General features: G+C 34.5%; 2 protein-coding genes across 2 annotated transcripts; one reads left to right on the forward strand and one right to left on the reverse strand.

Moving 5' to 3' along the window:
* The first annotated feature begins 456 nt into the window (after positions 1-456).
* Positions 457-3400, forward strand: LOC112007559 (auxin-induced protein AUX28). The gene is made up of 5 exons (XM_024039915.2): positions 457-887; positions 1991-2214; positions 2381-2516; positions 2740-2801; positions 2996-3400. Exons 1-5 carry the CDS (start codon positions 619-621, stop codon positions 3031-3033), a joined length of 729 nt encoding a protein of 242 aa, XP_023895683.1. The 5' UTR covers positions 457-618; the 3' UTR covers positions 3034-3400.
* Positions 3401-6703: 3303 nt separating this feature from the next.
* On the reverse strand, positions 6704-8173 carry LOC112007583 (uncharacterized). The gene is made up of 4 exons (XM_065765477.1): positions 8032-8173; positions 7506-7639; positions 7360-7403; positions 6704-6835 (listed from the first exon to the last, which is right to left on the reverse strand). Exons 1-4 carry the CDS (start codon positions 8078-8080, stop codon positions 6754-6756), a joined length of 309 nt encoding a protein of 102 aa, XP_065621549.1. The 5' UTR covers positions 8081-8173; the 3' UTR covers positions 6704-6753.
* Positions 8174-10217: the final 2044 nt, after the last annotated feature.

Here is a 10217-nt window from a genome sequence, read left to right on the forward strand (position 1 = left end):
CATGGTCTCCATTGATTAAAAGAGAGCAATAATATGAGAAGGAGAAGGAGAGAGCACTTTAGTTAATAATAATAGCCCTGTATGGTTTGAGAACAAAATTGAAAACCATGCATGTGGATCTAATATTAAAGAAAAAGGAGAAAATGTGGCAGCTAGTATTAATAGTATATTAAAAAAATGAGAAGAGAAGAGAAGAGAAGAGAGAGCAGCGAAGCGAAGGCAAGATGAGAGTGTGTGTGTGTCCTCATTCACACATATATTATATATTATAGGAAACTAACATCACCCTGTCGTCACCTATCCCAGCAAGGTTGGAAAAATCCAGCTCACACATTCTGCCATGTGTCACCATCACAGTTTCCAAAATGCAAAAGACAGTGCAACCCATCCATGCTTCTATTAATACCCAACAACGCCCAAACACTACCCTTCCTTCCTTCTCTCACCTCCCCTATAAGCTAAGCTAACGTTCCCCACCCCCACCCCCACTATTATTATCACAAAGAAACAAAGCACTGAATATTGCTTAGAGAGAGAAATATAAGAAACTCACACACACACACACACACACTGTTTCTTCTTTTTTTTGTTTTCATATAGAGAGTGAAAAGAAAATTCATGGACGTTGGGTCCAAGAAGGAGAAGAAGATGGGTTTTGAAGAGACAGAGTTGAGGCTAGGGTTGCCAGGAAATACTGGAGGAAGTGAAGGTGAGGTGGCAAGGAAGAGAGGTTTTTCTGAGACTGACACCACTACCACTGTGGATTTGAAGCTTAATCTTTCTTCAAAGGAAGCTACTGCTGCTGGGATGAATTTGAATGAGAAAGCAAACACCCTTCAGAAAGAGAAGAACCTTCTTGCCACTGATCCAGCCAAGCCTCCAGCTAAGTAAGCTGCTTATATACATTCTTTCTTTGTGATTTTATTCTAAGCTTCTTTGTTTGTTTGTTTGTTTTTTATTTATGTATTTATACATATATACATGTTAGTACATGTGTAGTTATGTCATGAGTAGGATTAGGTTAAGGCGTTAAGCATATTTTTACATGGGAGTCTGGGATGAGTTAGAGAAGGAAGAGCTTATACATGATGGGCTTTGAATCTTGAGGAAGGTGGAAATAAAGAAATGAAAATGAAATGAATTTTACGAGCTCAACAAATTTTCGTGACCTTTTTAGGAAGTGATGAATAAACTTCGCTAAAGGCTGTATATATATGTAAGTTGTTTCTTTTGAAGTTGAAAATAATTCAAATTCTTTCTATTATTTTTAAAAGTGATATTTAAGATTTAAATCTCTCTCATATACTACAATTATTGGATTGTTAAAAAAAAATTGAGAAAATTTTGTTGTAAATAATCTTCTCGATCATACAGCTTAATTAGAGATGCCTCTTTAATTAAGGGAAATATATATTTCTTTTTCATTTTTTTATTTCTAAGTTTTATGTTTCCTTCCAATTCTCTTTAAGTTAACATTAATCATTTTGCTATCATTTTGGAGGTTATATTCTTTTTCTTCCTCCATAGATTTAATTACATGAAAAAAAAAATTAAGGAAAAAATATATATACCTCTTTTTTTTAAATAAAAAAAAATTAAAGCACAATTTTATTTATTTTTGGGAATATTTTAATTTTTAAAAGGTGAGTTACAAAGATTTCCATTGTGAGATCTCCACAATAAAATAGTTAAGGTGAGAGTAATGATTAATTATTGAGTAACTAATTCTTTTTATGGGTTTAATGATAACAAAGTAATATAGATCTTGTGCAAAGCACTTTTGAATCGTCTGTAATGGTACCAAGTAATCATTGATACCTCGATGTTCTATAAATCCCGAGAAAATGGAAGAAAAGAAAGAAATAGTTGCTTTCCCCCGTCTTCTTTATTTCTTTGAACTCCATTAAAGACCTAATTAAGCTTGTTAATTAAGCCGTAAAAGAAAGCTCAAACGGTATTATATATAGAGTTTAACCACATGGAAATTTAGGGCACAAGTTGTGGGTTGGCCACCGGTTCGATCTTTCCGAAGGAATATACTGGCTGTCCAAAAGGGCAGCTCCGAGGAGAGTGAGAAGGCTAGTGGCAATGCAGCCTTTGTGAAGGTTAGCGTGGATGGTGCACCTTATCTTCGTAAAGTAGACTTAAAGATGTACCAGAGTTACCAAGAGCTCTCTGATGCCTTAGGAAAAATGTTCAGTTCCTTCACTATTGGTAAGCACACCAAATTCTTCTGTATGTATCATGTATGATATACAAATGTGAATTTTCATGATTTGAGAAAGTTGAATTATCAAGTCATCTTTGTCATTAATTTCTTTTCTTTGTCTTTTATTAGAAAGTGCAGCATTTATTGATTAATGATTTTAAATTGAATAAGGAAATTGTGGATCCCAAGGAATGAAAGATTTCATGAATGAGAGCAAGCTTATGGATCTTTTGAACAGTTCTGATTATGTTCCAACTTATGAAGACAAGGACGGTGACTGGATGCTTGTTGGCGATGTTCCATGGGAGTAAGATTTTCGTTCTTCATTAGCTTATTTGCTTATGCATAACTTCTAAGACGTTACTTATTTTGTCAAGAGTCTTATGACTCAACAAGTTGATATTTCTTGGTGTTTCTAATAAAGATATCCAAAATTCAAATCATCTCTCCTCTAATGATCAAATTATCAAAAATTAAAACTTTTAAATAAATATCATGCAATTATGTTAACTTTCTTTTACTTGAACCAGGATGTTTGTTGATTCATGCAAGCGTGTACGCATAATGAAAGGAACAGAGGCAATTGGACTTGGTTAGTATATATCTTTAAAACTAAAAATGTCATGGAAAAGACATACTCTAATTAATCTTAATTTCTTAAAGGGTAGCTCAATTAGTTTACCAAACTTCTTAATTGAATTTGGTCTTGTTTTTTTGGGTGCCACTAAATTGGTTTCTTCTTATGCTTAATTTCCTTATCTCTGATTTGTCATGAAACTGTTTCAGCGCCAAGAGCCATGGAGAAATGCAAGAACAGAAGCTAAACAATAGTAAACTCCACAACCTGCTCCTTTGATCTGGTAGCAGTCATTGCAAAAACAAAGCAAGGACACCCAAAAGCGCGTAGATGGATTGAGCAGGATTTGTGGGTGTTTGTTTTCTGTATCATTATATATTAGTGTGGAAGATATTTGAGTAAGTATTTGTGAACTCAAACAATGATATAACTCTCTTATTAGTATGTGCCAAGGCTTGGCTTGACTTTGTCCTGCTTGTTTATTTAGTATTAATGGCTTGCTCTTATAATAAAAAAAATTAAAGAATAAGAAGCAGCATAATAATGTGTCTGTTGCCTGTAAGTTCTTGTGTGTTATTTTATTCCTTCAATTATTTATGAAATTCTTTGTGTCATGCTCCTTTTCTTAAAAGTAATTTTTAATTTTAAGGGCTATTATTTAATGAGTGTGAGACCACGTATTAATTGGAAGATGTTTCATGGCTATGTTGAAAGAGGGAACAAGATCATGTGCATGTTAATGAAGCATTTATGCATGGCCAATTTTTTTGCTTGCTAAATTTAATATTCCAGACCCATGAAAGAGATTGATGTTTAATACCTACTAATATTCGGGAAATACTATAATGAATATAAAATATAATAGTAGAAAGGAAATTACCGTAAGCGGAGAAAAAAGTGTGTGGGTAAATGGCACTATCAGTATCATGTTATGAATATTTATTCGATTGACCAGTGACACTGGTCCCCTATGTTTATGGCATTAATGGTTGGAACTTTGTCATGGTACACGCTGCTTGCTGGCACTTGCAATTTGAAATTTGATACTATTTTAATGTATGTAATATGTATGATCAACTACCTCAAAATTTGGTCCTTTCTTTTTATTTCTTTATCTCTCTCAAACTTTGGATCTGATATTGCTGACCAACTATACATTTCTATTAATGGAAACTGGTTATAAACTTATAATTTTTTTTTTTAATAACAACTGGTTATAATATTTTATATATGTGCCTGTAGAGATATAAAAACAAAATCATTACATAGACACAGAGAATTTTCTTGTAGAGATCGGGTACTGTTGGCTCCATTCTTGTAACTTATGAGATTAATGTGAACATAGAGAGAGAGACATAGAGGTGTAATATTATGAAATCTTAGAGCATTAGCATTGGAGAATGCTAAAGCCAAATCTAAGGGATATTTAGCATTTTTAGTCTCAAAACCAGCTGCATCAGAGGATTGCAAATAGTACTATTGCAAATTTTTTTGCAATAGTGCTACAGTGCAGTTCTATGTTTAGAATTGCACTGTAGCAAGTATTGTATCAAAAATAATATATTTTATCTGACTCTCTCTCCTCTGTCTCTCATCTCTTGTCTCTGTCTCTCCATCGCTGAACCCAAAAACCACCCAGCACCACAGAGCACCATATCACGCCACAGAGCACCACGGTGAAACAGCCACCCAAAAACCCAGCACCACAGAGCACAACCAAAAACCCAAAAACCGAAACAGCCACCTGCAACCCAGCACCACAGAGCACAACCAACCCAGCACCATATCACGCCATCGAGCACGGCAAAACCAACACGGCGATGCCATATCACAAATTCGCGATTCACGGATCACAACCATCGAGCACGGCGAAACCCACCGGATCACAATCATCGAGCACGGCGAAACCCATATCACGAATTCGCGATCCACGACCCACGATCCACAACCGGAGCAGTGCGAGTACGAGCTCGTCAAGGAGCGAATGAAGTTTTGGGTTTTATTGAAGCCGAGTTTTGGGTTTTATGGGAAATGAAGGCTCCAGCAGAATTACAGAGAGGAGAGAGCTGAAAATGAGAGAGAGGAGAGAGCTAAAAATGAGTTGACGAATGAAGTTTTAGGTTTTATTGAAGCCGAGTTTTGGGTTTTATGGGAAATGAAGGCTCCGGCAGAATTACAGAGAGGAGAGAGCTGAAAATGAGAATGAGAGAGAGAAGAGAGATGGGTGAAAAAAAAAATATAATTTTAAGATATATTATTTTATTAAGTAGATATATTATTTTAATGAGTAAAAGGGGGAAATAGAAGTTAAGGATGTGGAGGTATTGTAAAATGGTATGGTATAATAGAATTGTGGGTTTTTAGAATTGTAAAATATAATAGCATTAGCATTTTCCAATGCTAATGCTCTAAGAAGTATTTTATGGCGTGTCAAGGAGGAGTCCCAGCAACTACATATGAGCTCTACTTTATGATAATTACCTTTTTACTATCAAGAACATTAATAGACTCCTTTTTTGTGTATAGACGAGATTTTAATCATAGAGTTAATATTGATGTTTATTATTCATATATTTTCTCTTTCTCTCTATCTCATGAAGATGACACCCAATTAAGAATGTTGAGATTAGCATTTTAGGCCAAAAACTAAAATTGTCATATTTTATCTTTCAAGGTCAAGTTGATTTGGTTTGGTTGCTAAACTGTAATGCTTCCTAGTTCCTACCCTAGCTCTCTAAAGCTGTTTTGTTCAGGTCATGACTCTTGGGGTTTGCTTGTTCTAGCTTAAAATATCATCTTATTCTTCTTACTATTAGCTTTTGTACAATGTTTAAATTTTCACTTTTTCTAGTTATTATTTTAATTTTACAAATTTAATTTTAAAAAAATAATGAATATAAATTCATCCAAGCACACACTCTAAGAAGAAAAATGAAATAGGAATTAGGTTTTTTTTTTTTTTTTTTTTTTTAAATGGAGATTGCATTGCCAAGTTAGAAATCTAATGGGACACACTAGAATCAAACTGCTTTCTATTAAGACAGACAAAAATAGAGTATATAGAATGTAAATTTAGTAAATCTAAAAACATAGATGAAGGGATTGTAAGATTCAAGGGTCAAGAGATGTCAAAAAGAAAGAGCTATCACTATTTTCGATCAATAATTTATAAAGATTGAGATAATGAAAATGATGTAAATCATAGAATACCTATTAAGTTAAAAGGATATTTTTCATAAAATTTCTATAAGAAATAACATATTTAAAAAATACACAGAAGGATGAGTGTGATTGAAATAAAAATATATGGAAACATAAGATTCAATATGACAAAATTTGCTTCGCGATAAAGATAACCCTATTGATGACAAGATAGTCGTTAGGCCGTGTTTTACTGGCCAAAATAAAACAAACCAAAGTCTGGCCCAACATCCTGGCTCCCAAACAGGTTTGGGTCTAATGGCAACCCAATCCAGGCCAGCCCACCACGCTAACAAATCTTCGCAACGTATTTGTTGGTCATAGCTTGAATTATCCCTAGCCGCCTAGAGAAGCGCGGAGGACTATGTACAAATTAATGTTTTTCTATTTAACTTATTAGCTCATAATCATATGCTTAAGTACAATTTTTTAAAGGCTCACTTTTTCCAGGTATATAGTTTGACCCACCATGCTCTATGCTAAGAATCTCAAGGTTTAAAGTTAAATCCAACACAAGAATGGAGCTAGTTGAGATTTATAGGATTAGATAGGATAAGGGTTCTTCTATCATTTAAAACAGACAACATAAAGAACAAAAGAAACTACCAACCAGTTTTGAGACTGGGAATTGCGCTAAAAGATGGAAAAGTTGNCTTAGCAGCATTCATTTTTATAAAACCCTAAAATTTCATGTTTTTTTTTTTTTTTTTTTTTTTTTTGGATAATTAAATCTCACAGTTTCTTCTGCTAATTCACACACTAGAACTTACTTCAAATTGGGATTCGATGCTACCGCTGCTGGAAGAAGAAGACGTTTGGCTAAATCATCATATATTTCATCAATACACCTTGAAGAAATAGAAGCAACAGTTACTATAGGTAATCAACAAAGAAGAGTCACTTCTGTGAATCAGATAAATAACTTCCATCACACATTTAGCATGAAATAACTTCTTTTTTCCTACGTATTTTTATTGGTAAGTTACACATGCATTTCGTGAGTTTAAAACCCATGATTCACGTACTCATCTTCAATCCAGTTCTTACAAGGGTGTTAGAATTGTTGTTAAATAAATTTTTTTTATAAGTACAATTATGGTTAAATGCTTAATTCATCATTTCCTAACAGTTTAAGTTTTTGGGACTATTATATATAATCTCTCATGGTTTCAGTAAAGATGGTCTCGAGTTTGAGGGGAAGCCTAGGCCCATGCTTGTAGGGAGCATTAGAATTATGGTTAAATGATCACATTCACCTTTCCTAACTGCTTGAGCTCTAGGACAATCGGTAATTTATCAAAGGAGATGAAACGCCATTTAAGCTAGAGCTCATGGCTGGGCATGAAGTAAGTTCCAGCACTTAAACCCATACCTGCCCTCCACTACAGAAATTTCTTTCTTTTGACTGCATAAAACCTGAATAAAAGGAACACAAAATATCAATATAGAATGACAGTACAAAGAATGAAAGATTCCCAAGATTCCAACTCTAAAAAAATATTAGGAATGGAACCAAACCTTCACACTGTTGCCCTTCCCAATCAGAATTCCAGTTTGAGCTAATAAAGGTGAGGCTTTTACTCTAATGGGTGAAATGGACACAATACATTGATTCCATAAAGGAAGTTTAACCCTTTTAAGCAGCGATGACTCTGCAAACAAATAAATTGTTTACCTCAAAAGACATTAACAATCATCACACCAAATTTCATAAGCATGATTTATTTTAAAATTTTATAATAAAAAAATGATTTAAAGATTGCAAAGTGGGTTCGGCAACTTGCTGAGGATACCCGCATAAAAACATTATACGATATGATAACTAAGTTGTCATGTGCATATCAATCAAAAATCATAGTATATCCGAAGTGGGTTTGGAACAAAATCATGGATAGAGTTCAATCGAGTCTGATTAGTGGAATTGCGTTGAGTTTGATTTACATGTGAAAGAATCGAATTATATAAATTGGGTTGAGTTTTTCATATCATATCTATCATGTATGCAATTGATAACAATTACTAAATTTAGACAAAGAAAGGGGACCTGAAAAAGCTCCCGATGTTGTCGGACTCGGAGACAAGGAGACCTCCATCGCAGAGAAATTTGTGAATAAAACAAAAGAAATTTTTTCGAAAGGTAGAACTGTTTAGGATTTAGAAATTCCGAACACAAGCAGATATTGAATTATGGCTTACGTGGAATACTAAAACATTACTAAGAATTTTTTATTTTTAAAAAAATCTAAGAATTTATTACATAAATTTTATAAATTAATATATTATCAATTTAGGGCTTGTATAAAAAAAAAAAAAAATAGAGCTGTTAAAAAGGCCAATAGACGAGAAATTATTAGAACCTCCTAGAGGACTACTGATATGGTCTCTTGCCACTCAATAGAAAAATGACACCTACACATTTTTGTTGACTCATCTCCACATCGGCACTTACCCATTCCCTTAACTCGTGTTAGAAAATCAAACTAAGGTTAAAACTAATAGACCCAACTGGATTTAACCCAAGATCAACAAAACAATAATGATTCGAAAATTTTCTCAATCCCTTAAACTTTATCTGCATCTTTCTTCCTCCCTCCCTCTAACTCTATTTCCCCAATCTCTCTCTAGAGAAGAAATTTCGCTTTTCTCTCTATATGAAACTAAAATTTACAGAATTGTTAGGCCATGGAAGGCTTCTATTTTCACCTATCACCATCTCCATAGGAACTCTAGCAGTGACACAGTCAGTGGAGGGCCGAAGGGAAAGCCAACAAGTTCCATGGCGGTCGGTTTCGTTATCGAATCTGCTGGGAACGTGAGAACCGATACACGGAACATAGGGTTCCTCTGTACCGGTAATTTCAAAATATGGAGGAACCTCCAATTTCCGAGCTTTTGAGCGCGAGGCGCAGGAAGAAGAAGAAGACGACGACGACAATCGAAGGAGTAGCAAAGAAGAAGAAGGACGGTCCAATTCCTTCAGTGAACGCTGAGAATCCATTGGGATTTGCAGAGAATTGCAATGGCGAAAAGGTTATGGTCTTGGCTTTCGACGAATCGGTGGAGAATCACTTCAAAGCCATAGACACGATCTCTAAGCTTTGCGGAGGGGCAAAGGAAGACGATGGTCGGTTTTGTACTTGATCTGGTGGGGGACATGGGAATTTTAGGTTTTAGGTTTTAAGACCCATGCCTATTTGATCTTAACAGGGACATGGTTGATGAGACGAAGGCATATAAGTGTTTTAAGTTCTTTTCAATTTTTAATGTGGGGAAGTAGTATTTGGTTGTGGGCAAGATTGTATTAGTGGTATTTGGTTGTAGGCTTGCTGCTATCTTGGAGGAATTGGTTCTGATGTGAATTGTTTATGTGATTTTGGTATAATTGTTTTAATTTGGAGTTGTAAATGCTCTTTAGAAGCTCAGTTATCTTTGCATTAGTTTGTATGTTAGGCTATGTTAGCTTTTAGTTTGTATTTGCAAATAATTTTTGTGTTTGTAGATGAGGTTCATCTTTTTGTTTAGGTGTTTGAATTTCATTGTAAATTTTGTTCATTTTGACAATAAAATTTCTCATTTGGTATACTAGTAGTGATGTTTTTTTGAGAGAAATGTTAGAAATTTTATTCATGTAAAGCTATTGTATTACAAAAATTTTGGCCATGAGCATCTGGGTAGCACATGAAGGCCACAAGAAGTTACATTACAACCCAATGTTACAGTTGCCAATGCCAAAACAATGAAAGAAAAAATAGAGCCCATCTTTGGGACCTTCACAACAAGTAGATGAGTTGAAAAGGGGAAAAACCAACACTTTTTTTTTTAGTCAAATGGCAGCTACATCTTCAGTTACATTCCCCCATTTTTTTTTTTTTTTTTGCATCATAGTTTGGTTTACTGAAGGATGAGCAAAGGAAAAAAACAACCCAATTGTCCTAGAATATCTACCCACTGCAGCAACATCGCTAACCAGTTAGAAGGGTCACATAAAGGAACTAAACTTAAACCTTAGCAAGTACCCAAAACTACCAGAGAAATTCTTCAATCTGGTTGATCTTGGGGAAATAGAGTTAGAGGGAGAGAGGAAGAAAGATGCAGAGAGGAAGAGAAATTTTGGATCATTGTTTTGTTGATCTTGGGTTAAATCCGGTTGGGTCTATTAATTTTAACCTTAGTTTGATTTTCTTACAAGAGTTAAGGGAATGGGTTAAGGGTTGATGTGGAGTTGAGTCA

The sequence above is a fragment of the Quercus suber genome, unplaced genomic scaffold (assembly GCF_002906115.3).
Source record: "Quercus suber isolate HL8 unplaced genomic scaffold, Cork oak 2.0 scaffold_632, whole genome shotgun sequence".
NCBI classification, from domain to species: domain Eukaryota; kingdom Viridiplantae; phylum Streptophyta; class Magnoliopsida; order Fagales; family Fagaceae; genus Quercus; species Quercus suber.

Excerpts from the sequence above, each read along its gene's own strand:
- LOC112007559 (XM_024039915.2), top strand. The coding sequence starts at position 619 with ATGGACGTTGGGTCCAAGAAGGAGAAGAAGATGGGTTTTGAAGAGACA. Across the intron at positions 888-1,990 it reads CCAGCCAAGCCTCCAGCTAA|GGCACAAGTTGTGGGTTGGC; the intron begins GTAAGCTGCTTA and ends ATGGAAATTTAG. Across the intron at positions 2,215-2,380 it reads GTTCAGTTCCTTCACTATTG|GAAATTGTGGATCCCAAGGA; the intron begins GTAAGCACACCA and ends AAATTGAATAAG.
- LOC112007583 (XM_065765477.1), bottom strand. The coding sequence starts at position 8,080 with ATGGAGGTCTCCTTGTCTCCGAGTCCGACAACATCGGGAGCTTTTTCA. Across the intron at positions 7,640-8,031 it reads AACATCGGGAGCTTTTTCAG|AGTCATCGCTGCTTAAAAGG; the intron begins GTCCCCTTTCTT and ends ATTTGTTTGCAG. Across the intron at positions 7,404-7,505 it reads GGAAGGGCAACAGTGTGAAG|GTTTTATGCAGTCAAAAGAA; the intron begins GTTTGGTTCCAT and ends CCTTTTATTCAG.